The following is a 19,241-nucleotide window of genomic DNA, read 5'->3' on the forward strand; positions in this document are numbered from 1 at the left end:
GGGAGGGACTCGTCGCTCCCATGTAACACCGCTGCTGCGCGAGCTGCATTGGCTGCCGGTGGCCTTCCGGGTGCGCTTCAAGGTGCTGACCATCATCTTTAAAGCGCTCCATGGCATCGGACCTGGATATCTCCGAGACCGCCTCCTGCCGCAGATTACCCCCCATCGACCTGTACGCTCCCACAGAGTGGGTCTCCTCTGTGGGAGCTCCCACCCTCTGGAATGAACTACCCCCAGAGATCAGGGTGATCCCTGATCTCCCTTCCTTCCGCCGCACCCTTAAGACATGGTTATTCCAGCTTGCGGGACTGGCCTAGGGGAAAACTTTTAGAGGGGGTTTTAATTATAATTTTAAATTAGACCAATTATTAATATTTCCCTTTTAATTAATTTTTAAATTTGTAGTTGATATTTTTGTACTTTTTTATCTGGTTGTTAGCCGCCCTGAGTCCGCAAGGAGAAGGGCGGGATATAAATTTAATAAATAAATAAATAAATAAACATGGGTCCTAAGTACCATGTTGCATTATAAAATTGCAGTAAGTAAGTAAGAGCATTGCAGTAAGTAAGTAAGAGCATCCTGTCATACGGCATCATAGTCTGGGTTGGAGGCATCACTGCTTCAGACAGGAAGGCGGGGCAGAGAGTGGTGAGAATGGCCGAAAAGATCATTGGCAGTTCCCTCCCTCCCATCCAGGACATAGCACAGAAGCGTTGTTTGAGCAGGGTCCGTAAGATTATCTGGGATACTACACAGCCTCTTCACGACCTGTTTTCCTTGTTACCTTCTGGGAGGAGGCTTCGTGGTATCCATAGCAGAACATCCAGATTCAGCCATAGTTTCATTCCATACAGCATTAACCTTGTGAACTCTCAAGCTTCCTCCTTCCGTTATATATTCAAGATGGACAGTATTTAATATTTGTTTGCTACGTATATGTAGGGATGTGGGTCTATACATATGTTGTTCATAGTATGTTTAGGTGTGTGTCATGTATGTGTTTCACTTTGATTTTTGGACTCTTTTTCTATTTATTTTCAGAGTATTGAAGTTCATTGGGGAGGGAAGCAAAAAAACCAGCAGGTGCTCCATCAACACACGGGTGTCCCAAAACATGAATCATGGAGCTTCTCTGTCAAACTAGTTCACGTCTTGAACTGATTGCTCCCATCATTCATAGAATTATTCTAAGCAAGACAGACTATAAAAGGCTTCCTGTCCCAGCAGTACTTTGTGCTCTTCCTAAATTTAACTATGCTCTTGAAGTTTTTTAATTGCCTTATCTTGACTTTGAGCTACTTCCCCATCCCTGCTCCAGTTCTGATTTGCTTTCTGATCCTAATTTTCTGCTTGCTTTTCTTCATCCCACTTTATGATCCTCCAGTTATGCTAATTCAGACAAAATCTATAAAAATAAATAAAGCTATCCAGGCCTTTGGAATATTGCATCCAGATTTGCTATACCAGGGGTAGGCAACCTTGGCTCTTTTATGACTCGTGGACTTCAACTCCCAGAATTCCTGAGCCAGCCATGCTGAGGGGAAAGGGAGAGGTTTCCATGCTGAGCTATGCTGGCTCAGGAATTCTGGGAGTTGAAGTCCACGAGTCATAAAAGAGCCAAGGTTGCCTACCCCTGTGCTATACTGTAGTGACCAAAACTGGGTGCAATATTCCAAGTGTGGTCTTACCAAGGCATTATAAAGTTTTACCAACACTTCACGTAATAGAATCAAAATCAGGTGAAGAGTTAGTATCACTTTATAATGCCTTGGAAAGACCAGACTTGGAATATTGCACCCAGTTTTGGTCACTACAGCATAGCAAAACTCTAGAAAGAGTGCAGAGAAGAACAACAAAGATGATTAGGGGCCAGAAAGCTAAAACATATGAAGAACATTTGCAGATATATGGGTATGTCACGTCTAATGAAAAGAAGGGCTAAGAGTATCATGATAGCACTCTTCCAATATCTAAGGCGCTGCCACAAAGAAGAGTGGGTCTATCTGTTCTCCAAAGCACCTGAAGGCAGGATAAGAAGCAATGGTTAGAAATTAATCAAGGAGAGATCCAACCTAGAAATAAGGAGAAATTTCCTGGCATTTAGAACAATCAATCAGTGGAACGGCTTGCCTTCAGAAGTTATGGGTGCTCTATCACTAGAGTTTTTTAAAAAGAGATTGAACAGCCATTTGTCTAAAATGGTAAAGAATAGAATAGAGCTGGAAGGGACCATGGAGGTCTTCTAGTCCAGCCCCCCGCTTAAGCGGGAGAACCTATACAATCTCAGACAAGTGACTGTCTAACCCAGTGGTGGCGAACCTATGGTACGCGTGCCAGAGGCGGCACTCAGAGCCCTCTCTGTGGGCATGTGTGCCATTGCCCCAGCCCTGCCTCCTCCCATGGTCCCTTCCTCACCAGCAGCCCCCCTGGAGAGTTGCCCCCGGGTGCAGCCCATGTGGAGCAGTGCAGCCAAGGCCATGGCAGCCGGGCAAGACTCCGCCCTCGCACCCCGTCGTGCGCAGATGATGCTGCAGGGCACGAACAGAGGGCATGGCTGCCATGATGCTGCTGGGCTGCCTGGGCGATCTGCGGTGGGCCGTGGAGGCGGTAGGTGGCCCTGAGGGCGGGGGGCAGGGCGGGGGGCGGAGCAGGGGCAGGGGGCAAGGTGGGGGCATGGTGTTTTTTGGGCACCCGGTCTCTAAAAGGTTCGCCATCACTGGTCTATCCTCTTCTTAAAAATCTCCAGTGATGGAGTGCCCACGATTTCTGGAGGCAAGCTATTCTACTGATTAGTTGTTCTCACTGTCAGGAAGTTTCTCCTTAATTCCAGGTTGCTTCTCTCTTTGATCAGTTTCCAACCATTTTTTCTTGTCCTGCCCTCTGGAGCTTTGGAGAATAATGTGAGGCCCTCATCTTTGTGGCAGCCCCTCAAACAGTGGTTTCCGGCTTGAGCAGGGGGTTAGACTAGAAGATCTCCAAAGTCCCTTCCAATTCTGTTATTTTGTATTCTGTATTTCTATGTTTAGAAAACAAGAAGAATCACACTATTGAAACAACCTGAACAGATAATTTATAGGGTATCTATGCCTTTGATAAACTGATACCGATGAGTTGTGACTCCTCTTCCTTGGACAATTTGGCATTTTTGCTTCCAAAAATAATAGCCTTCACTTTCAAAACTTCATGATCATGATCATTCTATATTCCTTAGAATTTAGGGTAATCTATTTAAGACTTTGGTTTTGCTTGCTAATAAGCTGACAATCTCTGCATTCTTTTGCTAGCTTAATAAGCAAAGCTGATTTTTCTGAACCCTCCATTTAGCTCAACGTCTTCAGGTAGGATTTCCACCACAACTAAGAGCCATGCTCTCTAAACAAAGAAATTGGTGAAGAATAAACAAATTATTTTAATTAATTAAAATCACTCTAAGATACATATAATTAGTATGATTATACTGTATGTTATATTAACAAGCCACAGAATTCTCTCTTTCATTTTAGAACACTGAGATCCCAAGTCCCTAGCCTTCAACATTTCATTTGGCAATAGAACTTTAGATGTCCTGCACAAACGCAATAAGCAAGGCAAGCCATTCATTTCCACAGGCAGTTAGAAAAGACAGCTGGTGCTGGCAGATGTTGCCCATGATTAAACTCAGAAGGAATTTGACACATAAAGCTGGAGCATCATAGTTGGGGGACAATGAATTCTCTTCCTTCCCTCCCCCACTGAATATGTGTTACTTTTGCGGCCCATTGGGCTTGAAGCCAACCTTCATATAATCCAATCCTATAAGTTATAGGCTTCTGATTCACTTAAACATTGTAAATATATATATTTAAAAAAGAATTTAATTCATGAAACTTAGAAAAGATTTGAAATGAGTCCTTTGAACTCCTAGAAGCCAGGAAAGTTTAGTGGACAAACAGTTATCCTTAGTTGTGAGAGGCTTTGGCACATCTGAACCACTCATGTTAAAAACCTATTAGAAATCTGGTATACTGTAGGGACAGATCAAGACACTGTACCACTCTAGGCAAAGCAATGAAAGGTTCTCACTTCTGTCTCTAAGTCAAGCATAGTCTCCAAGCTTGGTCCAGTTAATCAGTCAGGCACTGGAGGCAGAAAATCCCACTAGTACCACATTATGGGAGGGAAAATACGTCAATAATATTTTAATAGCTGGTAATTTCTACCCTTCCAACGAATTCAATTCAGTTTTCTGAAGCAACTACCATTTATTGCCTAATGGTAAAGCCATTAGAATATGGGTGCCCAAATTTTTGGCTTGCCTTGGCCACACCGAGTGAAGAGAATTGTCTTGGGCTGCATATAAAATATATAATGTAGTTAATATATATAAATAACAAACTTTATTTTTAATTTTTGTTTATGGTCTTGTGGGGCCACATTACTAGCCGACTAGGACCACATGCAGTCAATGGCCTATACTATAGGCTGGACATGCCTGCATTAGAAGAAAATATTTGTAGCTCCAGGTTCAACTATGGGGTTCTTGGTGCCCTTTGAGCTTGATTGTGTTCTTGAAGATGTTTCATTACCCAGCTAGGTAACTTCATTAGTGCTAGAAGGGAGTGGGGTTTGCTCTCTGTTTATATACAAATGGCTTGCCTTGCCAGTGTTGGTGGGAGATTTCTTGGTGTTCCTTGATTAAGCTGTTATATCAACACTTTCAAATGAATAAAATTCACAAGGGAAGAAGAAAACAACAAACGCACCACCTTTCCTGGATATTCTCATCAGCAAAGTCACCATGGTTACCTAATTGGGTAATGAAATGGCTGTAAGAATACAGCCAAGCTCAGAGAGCACCAAGGACCCCATGGTAAAACCATTACCATGGTTAAATTCAATCTGCAAAGTGGTTCTTTTTGGACAGATGAGAAAAAGATGTATATATTTATTCAGTCACTCAATAACAGTTTGAATTGTAAAAAAAAAAAATAGTTTGAATTGTGACCCACAAGTTCTGCTAACTCAACCCTAACTTTGTTTGAAGTCCACCTAGTGAGTTAGCCTTCAATAAACTCTCCAGAAAAAAACAATCCTGTTTATGATTCACATGAAAATGGTATTTTGTAAATCCACAGTTGAATAAACCTGACATTTTCCCATTTTCAGCATCATCAAGAAAATAACATTAATATACTTCTCCATCACAAGTGAAATGACTTTTACTGACTTCTGTTTCCCACATTTCTACGTTATAAAAAAAATGGATATAGTTGCCAGGAACTATTCTGAGTGAAGCAAAAAGGTCCAGAATTGTGATACCTTCCCAAGCAGAGATGATTGTTCACATACTGGGTTAACCAGATTGTTTTCATAATGAATTTATTTTGACAACAGCAAGGAAGCCTGTTTGGACCATATGAATCATCCCAGTTAACTCATGCAGTTCTTTCCTCACAGTTGATTATTGCTTTTTTTTTTTATTATGATCATTGCAAAGCACTCATTTCCAAACAGTAGGGTGAAAGAAACCCAGTGAATTTCTTTGTTTAATAATTGCATGGCAATATTTGAATAAACCACTTTAATTATAAGGGTGAACTATTCAAATTGTTGAGGCAAAAAGCTGTATTTTGAACAATTCTAAAGATTCATAAGAAACTTGAATCTAGATGAGATAAAAGAACCAGCTATTTCTATTATAACTATATTATTCCCTTTTCTGCTTGTCTACCCAATTAAATTTTAAATACAAAATTGAGTATTCATTTGTACTGTGGATTTTAGAGGCTTTTTTAGATTTCCAAAGGAGGTTATTATGGATGCCAAAATGCTGGATTCACCAGCTTACTGTAACTGGAATATTCCCACTATCCTTATTCTCTGCCATCTTTGTTACAGCAGTGATATTAATATATCATTCCCTAAGGCCTAATCTTTTATGAAGATAGCGCCATCTTAAATATACAGGACAATTCTAGCAATCACACCACCCTGAAAACTGAAATTTGAGAGAAACCTCCATTTTTATATATCATTATCTAGCCATGTATAAGGCTCAGAGGTTAGACTTTATAATATTTTTAATTTAAAAAACATCTCAAATGGACACAAATGCACTTAATTAAAGTGAAAGTATGCAACTCTTCACAAATCTCCTTTTATTGTAATTATTTCAAAATAATTTCCAGTAATTGTAATTATGAAAAGTAATTATCTTAGAAAGAGAATGTCTTGACATGATAGGGCCAGCTGGAAAGGATGGAATATTCTGAATTGTTGCATGCTTGTTATTATTTCTATGCATCAAATAAAACAGGAAAGGTGAAACAACCAGATATCCCTCTTCCTCTCAAGATCAAACTACAGATCACCCGTTTTTTGCTTCCAGTTGCAACAGGAAACCAATAAGTTGCAAAAAAAATGCAAGAAAAGGTGAGGGGGGAGATGCTCTTAGCTTCTTCATTTTAATTAGATTATCAAGCAACACATTTTGAAAGCATATACAGTACATGTGTACCATTCACCCCGCAATTCCGTTGCTTATCTGTCCAGGTGTCCCGCTGTTTTCGCAGAGTCTTCTGGATGACATTTGTCTTGTAGATTATATGTGGATGTGCTCCTTCTTTTGATTCATATTTCTTCACTGGTTCAATGAAGTAGTCTCCATCAGGCAAGTGGAAGTAACCAGTCTAAGAAGAAATATTTGAATGTCTTGTAATAAAACAATCTGAAGTTGCACATACACACCCATACATATTCACCCACATGCAAGCACAAAACTGATGACAAGTGAACATTCTGGAGGTTAGAGCAGAAGCTTGGATTCTGGAGCAAATGTACTCTGAGCAGCAATTACACTGCTTGGAAAAATTATACCAATCTGTTTCCAGATTGAAAGGCAGGGCTACAAGCTTCAATCTGATTGGGAAGTCCAACATGACTGAGGATGTTGCTCCACTGCCCTTGCTCTGCAAATTTATAAAAAACTAGCTGTATCCGGCCACGCGTTGCTGTGGCTCAGTCTGGTTAAATAGAAAAGAAAGAATTGAATTGCATGTTCAATGGCAATTTCAAAGCATCCAACAGATGGCGCTGTTTTTCAAAAAAAGCATGTTTTTACCTGTCACAGGTGTGACATCTATATAACATAGGTATATAAAAACATGCGCGTATTCGAATGCAACGTTGTGTCAAAATTTCAAAGCAATCGGTGAAAAACTTTCGGAGATTTAAGATTTTGAACAAACAAACATTTACATTTTTATTTATATATAGATAATGGCTAAAGTTGGCTCATGTTTTCAAGAATGTCATTGTCTCTAACACCAAGAAATACCTGATGTCTCAGAGCCAACTTTAGATAGAACTCAAAAGCTCTACAGAGAACTTTCAGATCTGCTCTAGTCAGTGAGACGTGTGGAGCCCACCATTTTGCTATGATATTCTCATATTACAATTGCATTTCATTGCAGTGAACAAAATCCTGGACTAAGTATTACATTGTTAATTCTTTAGCAAAGTTAAAATCTGCTTCCCTATTTGTTTACGGTGTACAGCTGTTCAGTAACAATTTCAACATTTTATCTGAAACTGCCCACACATTTGGAAAACATGAATGAAAATGAGGGAGGGATGAACATAAGATCCTTTAAAGAAATTCACCTTTTTGATATTGGATGCAATTCTAATAGAAGGCAAAGAACCACTAGCAGATGGAAAATCAGTCTATTCGTGTTGAATTTTTTCTAAAAAAGATTCTAAGAGGGAGAACAGTTTCAGAAGAGCCAATTATCTGAAGAAGAGGTGAGCTTCTCTTAAGTGGTTGTGTGGCAACAGAGATTAGACAGTCACATTTCAGGGATCGTTTAACTTGGCTTTCTGCACTAAGCAGAGTCAGAGTTGTGATTTACCAGCACAGATAAAACTCCAGCTGTCTTCTGTTACTTAGAAAATCCTTCATTTGCTGCACCGTAGCTAGTTTGATCTTTTAAACGGGCATTTCACTCATAACTTTCTCATTAGCTTTACAATTTTGAGGAACAAAAACTTTGTGCATTTACCTACAACTGGAGTCCTTCACCTATTCCTATGTTTGGATGAGTAATCACCTCCTCTGCTTTCAGTTTTCTGTATCAGGTCCACGTATTCATATATAAAAGCATCAAGGACTAATTTTTCAATTAGTCTGCTTACTGAGGCCATACTGATATTTCTATTTACCCATGTTAAAGGTTATTAATAAGTAAAAGGGTAATTAAACTCTGATTAAGAACCCAGCGCATCCAAACAATAAAAATGTACCACACTGCAGTATTCTTTTTTTTTTTTTTTGCTTGTTGATTCACCAAAGCTGTACAATTTGTACAGACAGGCTCCCAGTTGTAAAGGTGTCTATTAAGTACTGCATACAATTCTCATAATGTACTCATTAGTTACTGTGCCCTCCTCTGGAATAGCCTGAAATGTCATAATTAAAAAGACATCTGCTCAGTGTAAACTATCTTCCTACTCAAGTGTTACCTGGCTATTTCCAGCCAGATTATACTGCAAATATTTCCTTTTACTATGTAATAACCTTCACAGTGTATTTTGGAAGTTTATTAGTTCTCTACACAATTTGTTCTCTTGCTAACAAACAATGACCTGGATTATGGGAACATCATAAACTTAACGAAGTCATAGAAACCAAGACAAAAAAGAAAATGAGAGAAAATATTGCTCCATTTTCAAAATGAGAAACACTGGCAAATAATGTCATCTAAAATAGAGCTTTAATCCTCTATTGCCAGAGCTACTAAATATAGGTAGTCCTAGACCAGGCATGTCAAACTGCCAGCCCGTGGGTCAGATGCATCACACCGAAACCGCGCCCACCCCATTGCCGGCAATGGGGAAAAAGTCCCGATACATCATGCGACGTCATATGACGTCGCGAGTTTAACATGCCTGTTCTAGACTTATAGCCATTCATTCAGTGACAGTTCAAGTTACTGGAAAAAAATGACTTAGGACAGCTCCCCACATTTATGATTGTTGCACAAAATTTGGGTTCTTTTCTTCTTTTTCTTTCTTTTACATATATTCTATAATCAGATGTTGGGTCGATTCGATTATCAGACAGAGATCCACTCACTTGGAACATTTGCTTATTTAATACGGTATTCTTGTTAACATTTTTTCATTTGTTGTTGTTGACGTTTTTAGTGTTGCATGTATGTTTTTCTGTTTTTCTATTTTATTCTTGTTGCTAAAACAAAATAAATATTATGAATAATAATCAGAATTTGGGTTCTTGGCAACCGGCATGTATTTGCAATGTTTGCAGCTTCCTGGGGTGACATGATCACCATTTGCAACTTTCCCATCCAGCTTCTGACAAGCAAAGTCAATGGGCATAACAACCGCATGATTCACTTAACTGCAGTGATTTGCTTAACAACCATGGCAAAAAAAAAGTCATAATAAGCATATTACTTAGCAGTGGAAATTCTGGTCCCAATTGCAGTCATACGTTTGACTCTGAATTCCTTCAAATGTAGATTCTCCCGGGTTACTTCAAAATCCTTGCATATGTCCCTAACCTTCTGTAAAGTGGCTGCCAATTTGTAGCATGAGCCTGAGAGATGAGACTAGTGGTTAGATATCTGGGAAGCATTGTAATCATCTTCATGGTATTTAATCAATATAATTTAAGCCCCAATCCACCACTCCTAAATTACAACCTTGGTTAGAAAACTGGTATCTGGGCCTGCTCACAATAATCCAATTCAGGTGCTTAAATAGTAGCAGAGATATGTGAGTACAGGTATATGAGATAACTAAAGGCTGATGATATCTTGATATAAAAGGACTCGTTGCAACGTCTGCCACCTTGTTGCTATGATGTAGTGATAAATTCAAGTAAATATCAAATGTGTTTCTGGCTACTGGTGCTTAAAACTCAATATAAGTATTGCATATGCCCACCAGCAACAACACTTTGCAGGGTTTCCAAAAATTCTCATACTTGTAACTTTTTAAACACCACTAAGAGCAATTGAGATTTTTGCTTCCAATGCCTGCTTGTTGTGAAGCCTTTTTTGCCTTAAGAGAAACAAGAAAAACACAATACAGTACAACACTGTGCAGCATTAAGAACAAACCTATGTATCTGGAAGCAACATTTAAATGTTCTAACCCTAACCCTAATCATGGGCCTATTATTTAGAGTAGAGTAGAGTAGAGTAGAGTAGAGTAGAGTAGAGTAGAGTAGAGTAGAGTAGAGTAGAGTAGAGTAGAGTAGAGTAGAGTAAAATTCTTTATTGGCCAAGTGTGATTTGACACACAAGGAATTTGCCACCAGTCCATAAATTCTCAGTGTATATACAAGCAACGAGTGATAAATCATGATCATAATCATAATACAATCATCATGAATCATAAGATACAACACTCAGTGATAGTCATAAAATACTAAATAGAAGCAATCAACATAAATCATAAAATACAAACAATAAAGTGATAAGATGCTAAAGGAATAGGAAGCTGAAAGAATAAGTCATAAGATGTTAAAAGAATAGGTAATAGGAAAGATGTGAAGGATAATATACACTAGGAATCAGAGCTCCAAGTGAAGAACAAAATAATATTCATTCATTCATTTCATTTCATTTCATTATTTACACTATTTTCCAAGTATATACTGTATTTAACACAAAATAAAAAACAGGAAAAAAAGAAACAAAATTATAGCAGATGATAACAAACAGAGAATTCAGTTAAAAAGGGCAATTACTAGTCCAGCCTTTTGCAACCCAATATCTTTTAGATGTGTTGGACAGTGGAGAGGGGAATAGAGAAGTCCAGCACACCTGGAGAACATCAGGTTTGGGATGGCTAGTTTAACCAATGTTCCAGCCAATTACATGAATCAATTAGAAGATATCAGTCAAGTAGAAGAGTTTTCTTAAACAAAAAGGCAATTTTGCAGCCTCTCCAAACTATCACAGTTGCCCAATTGCCTTAACTGGGAAAACTGAAGGAGATTCTGACTAAACCATCAAAGACAGCAGTAGCCCTGATCCAGGAACAATTTTCCCTGTGATACCTAGATTCTAGGCAACATCAAACCTTCTGCATTTCTTCATTTATTCAATTTGTAACAACAAGAATAAAAAATATCCAGTAGTCCTTGACTTACAACCATTTGTTTAGTGACTATTTGAAGTCACAACAGCACTGAAAAAGTGACTTACGACCGGTCCTCACACTTACAACCATCACAGCATCCCCAGAGTCACATGATCAAAATTCAGACAATTGGCAACCAACATGTATTTATGACAGCTGAATTATCCAGGGGTTATGTATCACCACTTGTGACCTTCCCAGCAGGTGACTGATGAGCAATGTCAATGGGGGAAAGCAGATTCACTTAACAATCATATGATTCACTTAACAACCACAGTGATTTGCTTAACAACCATTGCAAAAGTTACAAAATCGTGCATGACTCATTTAAGCACCTTGCTTAGCAATGGAAATCGCTGATTGTGCTCAGCAGTAGAGAACTACCTATAAATAAAAAAACAACCAACATGCATCATACTAAAACCTTACTAAAATATACTAAAAAGGTTAACATTATCTTGAACAGAATCAGTTGATGATACAAGGCTGTCTTTTCTTTTTTCTTTTGGCATTAGCCTAACACTTGGTGAGACCACATATGTTCAAGGGAAGTGAGTTGTCTGAATCATCGGTCACAAGTTCAGTCTGCAAGCTGTCACTGATTACTTAATTCATAGCGCAAATGGCACAGAAACACCGTTAGCAGCTTACGGGAGATAAATGCATGAGCAGAAGAGCCATGTGAATTATGCTTGAGTTAGAAGTTTGCTAATAATTTCTGGAGAAAGGGGTTGGCAAGATAAGTATAGAAGAAGAGTTCTGTTGGATCGAAGATGCAGCTATAAATAAGTAGTTCTTGAGTTTAAACCATTCATTTAGCAACCATACAAAATTACAATGGGATTGGAAGTGACTTATGACTGATCCTCGGACATATGACTGTTGCTGAATCCCCACAGTGACCCGATCAAAATTCAGGTACTTGGCAGCTAGCATGTACTTATGAAAGTTGCGGTGTCCCAGAATCCCAGGGTCATATGATCACCATTCATAGGCGGTTTCTGACAAGGAAAGTCAATGGGGAAAATCGGATTCATTTAATGACCACACGATTCACTTAACCACTGCAGTGATTCAGTTAAATTTTGTATGCTATTTTCAGCAATGGACACATTTTTTTTTAAAAAAATGGAGAGTTACACCAAAGAGTCAAAGTGCAAATCTGATAGAACAAATATATTTCCATTCATAAGTGCAAAATTAGGTATGCAAGTATGTACACTGGGTCAAGCCATAATATTTGCTGCAAATGGTCTCAGGTAGTGTCGTTAGCTATGTTATCTAATTAATCAACAAACTATGTTGCTCATGAGTTGGCCCTACACTCATTAAAAATGAAGAAATTGGATTTTGCTATTATTTAAAAAATCTGTGTTGGGGAAAGTGTGTCTCGGCGTAGGTGGAAGGCACACGTGAGTAGAAAAGTAGGAGCAACATAAGCATCTGCAGACAGAATAGTCCAGTTCTTCCCAAGATGATCTTACCAACCCTCCTATTAAATATAAGTTAACAATTTAAGTGGTCTAAGAAAAAAACATTGCCATTTTTTTTTAATTATATGGGGAGACTCCTGGAACTATTTATTAATGATCCTTGACCCATTAGATAATAAAACTATCGGAGATGACTTTCAGCAAGCTCATTCGCCAATCTGGCAGATTGTTCAAAGTCATACAGAACCATGTTTGCACAATTGCCAAAAAAATAGTTTCAATCAGCTCAAAAGTCCAAGGCTTTAGAAACTGTGAGATTATACAATACACTGGCAAGGCCAGATGGAAAGAAATTGAAATCAGGCAAGACTTTTATCAAAGCACCAGGTCATGTGCCCACCACATCCAAGGTCAAGCAATGTGTAGGGGTGGAAGACAGATACACAAGATTGAAACCTTGAGGTTGTATAAATTGTTCCCTTATTTGATTCCACAGCAGCTGTCTCTTACTGCTGAAAGTGAAGCTCTGAGTAAAGTTATTAAAAGTGAAGCTCTAAGTAAAATTGTTAAGAGTGAAGCTTTCTTTCTTCTCTGTTTCTGCTTTGCATCTAATCTTTGCTCAGTACTTTCTAAAAAAAATGTTCACAGGTTGGGCAGGTTTTATTATCTACAGCAGTTTCCCCCCTGGTATTTGGAAGATAATTTTTCATTATTCTCCCCAGTAATAAGATCTGTCTACTCACCAAGGTTTATATCTTTACAAGATGGTGGATTTGTAGCACTGTTCCAGAATTCAGTGCTGGAATTTTAAGAAACAACCAAGATATATGTACTACTTATGACTTGGTTAATATTTCCCTTGAACTGTGCCATTTTAAAAAACCTGTAAAAGAAAATAGACTGGCTGGTTTGAGAAAAAAACTGAGTGGGTACAGAATATTGCTGAGAAATGAATTTACAGTCTTTCTTGAGTATAGTCACTAAGGTATACAGTTACAAAATTAAAGAACTGAGCCAATCAGCTGAACAAAGCTTTGCCTCAGGAGGAAAGCTCGTGGTTGAAAGCTATAAACCATTTATTTAAAGTAACTTACAACTGGTCCTCACACTTATGACTGTCGCAGCATCCCCATGGTCACATGATCAAAATTAGGGTGCTCAGCAATCAGCATACATTTCTGACAGTTGCAGCATCCCAGAGTGATGTGATTGCCATTTCTGGCCTTCCCAGCTGGCTTTCAACCAGCAAAGATCCTGGGAAAGCCAGAATCGCTTAACACAGAGACCTTCAAACTTGGCAGTTTTAAGACTTGTGGACTTCAACTCCCAGAATTCCTCAGCCAGCATGGCTGGCTGAGGAATTCTGGGAGTTGAAGTCCACAAGTCTTAAAGGTGTCAAGTTTGGTGACCCCTGGCTTAACAACTGCACGATTCACTTAACCTCTGCAGTGATTCACTTAACAACTTTGGCAAAAAAAGATTGTAAAATCAGGCACGGCCTGTTTAACAGCCATTCTGCTTAGCAATGGAAAGCCTGGTCCAACTGAGGTCATAAGTCAAGGACTATCCATACTATCTGCAGATTGTAAACCTAAATTTCTTTCCATAAACCTATCTTTCTTTTGCAATACACATTGCTCGTGCAAGTAAATATTATTGCAAGGAAGAGTCTTCAACTGCCAGTTGGCTTTGGACTACATATGTGTAATTCGGGTAAGTATTGGGAAACTGCAGCCTTGTCTCAAAAAAGAGATTCTCTGATAGAGAGGACATTAAGCCAGCAAGAACAAGTGTAGCATAGAAATTAAGCTGTTGACCCAAGATGAGAGAAACTTAAACTAAAGTTTAACTTCAAGCATGGATACTCTGGGCTAGTTTTTATTTATCTGTTTGTATTCCATTTTTATTATTTTTACAAATAACCCAAAGCAGCAAACATATTTAATAATAATAATAATAATAATAATAATAATAATAATAATAATAATAATAATGATGATGATGATGATGATGATGATGATGATGATGATGATGATGTTGGAAGGGACCTTGGAGGTCATCTAGTCCAACCCCCTGCTCAGGCAGGAAACCCTGTACCATTTCAGACAAATGGCTGTCCAGTCTCTTCTTAAAAACTTCCAGTGTTGGAGCATTCACCGCTTCTGGAGGCAGGTTGCTCTACTGGTTAATTGTTCTAACTGTCAGGAAGTTTCTCCTTAGTTCTAGGTTGCTTCTCTCCTTGATTAGTTTCCATCCGTTGCTTCTTGTCCTGCCTTCAGGTGCTTTGGAGAATAGCTTGACTCCCTCTTCTTTATGGCAGCCCTTGAGATATTGGAATACTGCTATCATGTCTCCCCTCGTCCTTCTCCTCATTAAACTAGACATACCCAATTCCAGCAGCCTTTCCTTATATGCTTTAGCCTCCAGTCCCCTAATCATCTTTGTTGCTCTTCTCTGTACTCTTTCTAGAGTCTCAACATCTTTTTTACATCATGGTGACCAAAACTGGATGCAGTATTCCAAGTGTGGCTTTACCAAGGGATTGTAAAGTGGTATTAACACTTCACGTGATCTTGATTCTATCCCTCTGTTAATGCAGCCTAGCACTGTGTTGGCCTTTTTGGCAGCTGCAGCACACTGCTGGCTCATATTTAGGTGATTGTCCACTAGGACTCCGAGGTCCCTCCTCCTATTTTCCCCACAACAATAACCCTGTGAGGTTCAAAATCTGGATCCCCCCCCCCCAATGTTTGCTTTTCTTTTCTCTCAGCCTAAACAAATGGCATTTTGTCCTTTTTAAATCTCCGGACAGCACTTAAAATGTTAGGTTAAAATAACAATTAAATAATTGTGATAATGGCAAAGAATAAGACCCATCAAGTCATTTTCAAGTTTGGTGCTAATGGTAAAAAGCTCTTCTGCTGCAATCAACAGAACTTTGCAATGTTTAATGTTAATGGGGCTGGCCCCAAAGTTCTTTAAACTGTCTCTCTTGGGAGATTTCCTAGAAATAAAGGCATCCTTGGCACAGATTTTCTGGAAATAAAACCATCCTTGGCACATTTGCCATCCAAGATGATGTATGGAGTCAGACTTCACAAAAGATTACAAGATAATCTGGAACACAGCCCAGGAAAAAACAGCTGTGATTTAACTACATCAAGTCTCAACTTGCAAAATAAATCTGATTATCCTGAACTCCTATTTGCTTTTTTTACAAGATTTTTAAAAATCCTTGAATTGCTCAAAGGATTATGTCCTAAAGTACATTTACAATAATAAAAAGTTGCATTCATAACTCTATTTTACATAATATCTCATGTAAAAAGATTTAAGCAATTTGCATTTCTTAAGAGGATGGTTCTTTTGTCTACTTTGAAAAGCTTCTGATGAAAAATCTGTATTTTTATTTTATCCTGATTGTATTTGATGTGCAGGCAAGTGGAAAATATAGTCTGCAATTGATTAATCCATGCAATGTGTAGAACAGAATGTCTGCAGCATTGACAGAAAAGTAATAGTGTACTTTCCAGCCAGCATTTGAGGGATAAACTTAAACACAATGGAAAATGTTTCCTGTTTAGGATAATAAAATAAACTTTTCTAGGGATAACCATGTGTTGGTGATTTGACATGTCATGAATTTCATTAGACATTTGAAAAAAGAAATAGAAATTCCCTTTTATAATTTACATATAGTATTCCTATTTCTCTGGCTGTTCAGGAAATTCCTCTACTTTTACTAACTGGACGATTCAGTAAAAAATTCCTTGAGAAAAGAATCTCAGAGAAATACAGGCCACTTCAAATAACCAGAGATTATTAATGAACTATATAGATTTGACTGCCAAAATTAAAGTTTATGTTACAAATACTACTATCCTTCCCACTAACAGCATCATTTGCATGATCTATCACTAATGAAAACTGGCAACTAGTTGTCATGACTATTTTCTATTCTGTTCCAAAACTCTTCATTGCCTTCACTTCAGTCTTGCCTGACCTTGATCTCTGTATTAAACAACACCTTGAAGCCAGAATGCCTACCCAATCTGCAGATCCTCAAGGTTATATCCCCACAATAATTAGGAAAATTTGCTATACAGGTAACCCTTGTCTTAAAGTCATTCATTGTAATTTCTCTAATACTCTATGTTCTCTCTATAATCAATGAGTAACCTTACATTATTATTATTTTTTCAAAAAATTACTTTGCAAGGTCTTATGCAGAGAACACAATAATTTGTCACACTCGGATTTTGTAAGATTTATCAATTTGTAACAATGCGTGATTATAGAAAGATGTTACATTTTTTTCAAAATTGAAGTTAAAATCCAAATAAAATTTCTGGATATGGTCTTTTTCGTCTTTCTATATATATTTTTTTGGCTTCCTCCATCGATGTTGAAATGTCTTTAAGCTACAACTTTTAATCTTAGACTCGTATATCTTTCCAAACAAGAAAATGCAGTAAATCTGAAAGCCATGGTAATGTACTGGACAAATCTGAAAACCATGGTAAACATCACACTTGCCAGACAATTTCCTAGGTTTTGCTCTGGATTGTGACCTTTGAAGTTGTTTGATTCTCAGATATTGAAATAATTCTTAACATGTTTAAAGTCCAATTGTTCCTGTTACATCTGGAAAGAGAAGGAAATGTTTTGTCTTATTAAAACAAATGAGGAACAACTGCAATCACTTGCAGTAAATATGCTGCATCTGCACTGATTTTCATGGAATGTTCTTGGCAACTTTGTGCGATGCACAACTTAGCCCTTTTAGTGCTGTGCCCCATCTGCAAATGGGAAGATGTGGCTTAATTTATATATTACATTGTTTTGGCAAGTGTCAGGGCAGAGATTAGGTGCCCAGGCAATTGTTTCTTTTGGATCCAGAGACAATGAGCACACCAATAAATGAAGGGGTTTAAAGCTTTATTATTAACTCAAGCAAACAGATTTAAAAGCATGACATAAAAAGCATACATACCAAGCAAAATAATACCCACATCTTTTACAGGCTGTCAGGAGCTCCTTAATAACAATAGCAGAGATACCTCAACAGAAGACAGTTTCCGCAGTACCTAGCATTAGGTTCCATGGAGAAGCTCCAAACAAACAACTCTAACCCCAAGGTTTTTTTAATCAAAACCTGGCACCATAATTTCATGGCCCTGCTATGGTCAGAAGACCCCAAGACCTGACCTTGAATGGGTAGCATTTGACTCTGGGATGCAAAGAGACTTGTGAGACTTTCACAACAAGAAAGGCTTTGAAGCTACACAAAGCTTCTCTCCCTCTTCGCCTTTATTTAGACAGCAAAAGTAAAAAATGTGCCTATAATACTGGTTCTCTGCTCTGATGCCGGTATATTTGATATAACAATTTGCCTACAAAATGAGAATATGATGAAATTGTACACCATTTATAAAATACTTTATATCTGTTTTCTCTTAAATTACAACATGAAGGTAAACTTTGTTCCATAATTTTTCCTATTGTTGTACTGTGACTGTTTCTTTGAAGTTTTGCATCCATTTTATAATACAATTTTTTTTTATTGTTCGGTCTTTGTATCATTTCTAAGCAACAGATTAGGTGGCCTTGATTCTGTATAAGTATTGCCAATTCTGTCATTTTCCTTAGAAGCCCACCCACATTTTTGAGGTCAATTTTTATTTTTCTAACAATTTATAGGTATGTGATATGTTCTGGCTTTCACTGAATCATTCTTGCTGTGCCCTTAATCTCCGTTAATGGATCTGAGTGAACCATATCTGCATATCTGATTTTTCTTACTATAATTAACTAAAATGCATAAAAAGCATTTTAAAAAGAAGCCAGCAATGAAATTCTTGGACATTATTTTTCTTGTATATTATTTCTCATATATATTATGTATCTCATATTTTCAAGATTCCACATATTTATCAAATTTGTCTTATAGTATACCCATTTAAATGTTTGTCCTCTTTTGGGCAGTGCTTTTTTTCTAAAAAAAAAAAAAAAAAGTGCCGGAACTCACACACGTCATACAACCTGGCTTGCCAACCCTATAAGGTTCCATCCAAAAATGGTGCTGGAACTCCGTTCTGGGCGTTCTATGAGAAAAAAAGCCCTGCTTTTGGGTCCCTGTACCATAATAGGTATAAAGCCTATTAGCTAGGTCAGCTCTTTCCAATATTTATGTTCTACTGTTTGGGGACTGAATCCATTCTGTTAGCCAGGATAAATAGCTTGCTGTGCAATATAGATAGATAAATCATGTAGTAATAAATGCTGAAATACCTTGAAATGCAAGCAACATTTTACCCCATATACGGTGCATGTAAAAAAAAACCTTCAAAAGTATTTTACAATGAAGTATTTAGGAAGTTTTAGAAATCAAATTTGAAATGAAACCACAGGGTTTTTTTTATTACTAAGCATAATTCTAAGACATATCAATAGAAAATATCACAATTTACTAAGATACATATTCACAGTCACAAATACTGGGAAAGAGATACATCACCAATGATACAGGGAAGTTAAATATAGAGAATATGCAGTAATAACAAAATTAACAGCATATATTCATCACAGACATTTTACCAAATTTAAGCCCCGAGTGACTCTTGTGAATTGAGCGGCTGTATATGAATTCGATAAAATAA

The 19,241-nt window shown here is 37.8% G+C and overlaps 1 protein-coding gene across 1 annotated transcript in view; it reads right to left on the minus strand.

Annotated features, from left to right (window-relative positions):
* ADAMTS12 (ADAM metallopeptidase with thrombospondin type 1 motif 12) overlaps positions 1-19,241 on the minus strand; it is a 155,067-nt gene that overhangs the window by 101,590 nt on the left and 34,236 nt on the right. The window contains exons 4-6 of the mRNA XM_015817020.1: positions 6,542-6,669; positions 3,476-3,490; positions 3,100-3,127 (exon numbers count right to left, since the gene is read on the minus strand). Of these exons, the coding sequence (XP_015672506.1) occupies positions 3,100-3,127; positions 3,476-3,490; positions 6,542-6,669 (171 nt within the window). The remainder of the gene's footprint in view (positions 1-3,099; positions 3,128-3,475; positions 3,491-6,541; positions 6,670-19,241) is intronic.

Source organism: Protobothrops mucrosquamatus, unplaced genomic scaffold (genome assembly GCF_001527695.2).
Source record: "Protobothrops mucrosquamatus isolate PMUCROS unplaced genomic scaffold, P.Mucros_1.0 scaffold548, whole genome shotgun sequence".
Taxonomy (NCBI): domain Eukaryota; kingdom Metazoa; phylum Chordata; class Lepidosauria; order Squamata; family Viperidae; genus Protobothrops; species Protobothrops mucrosquamatus.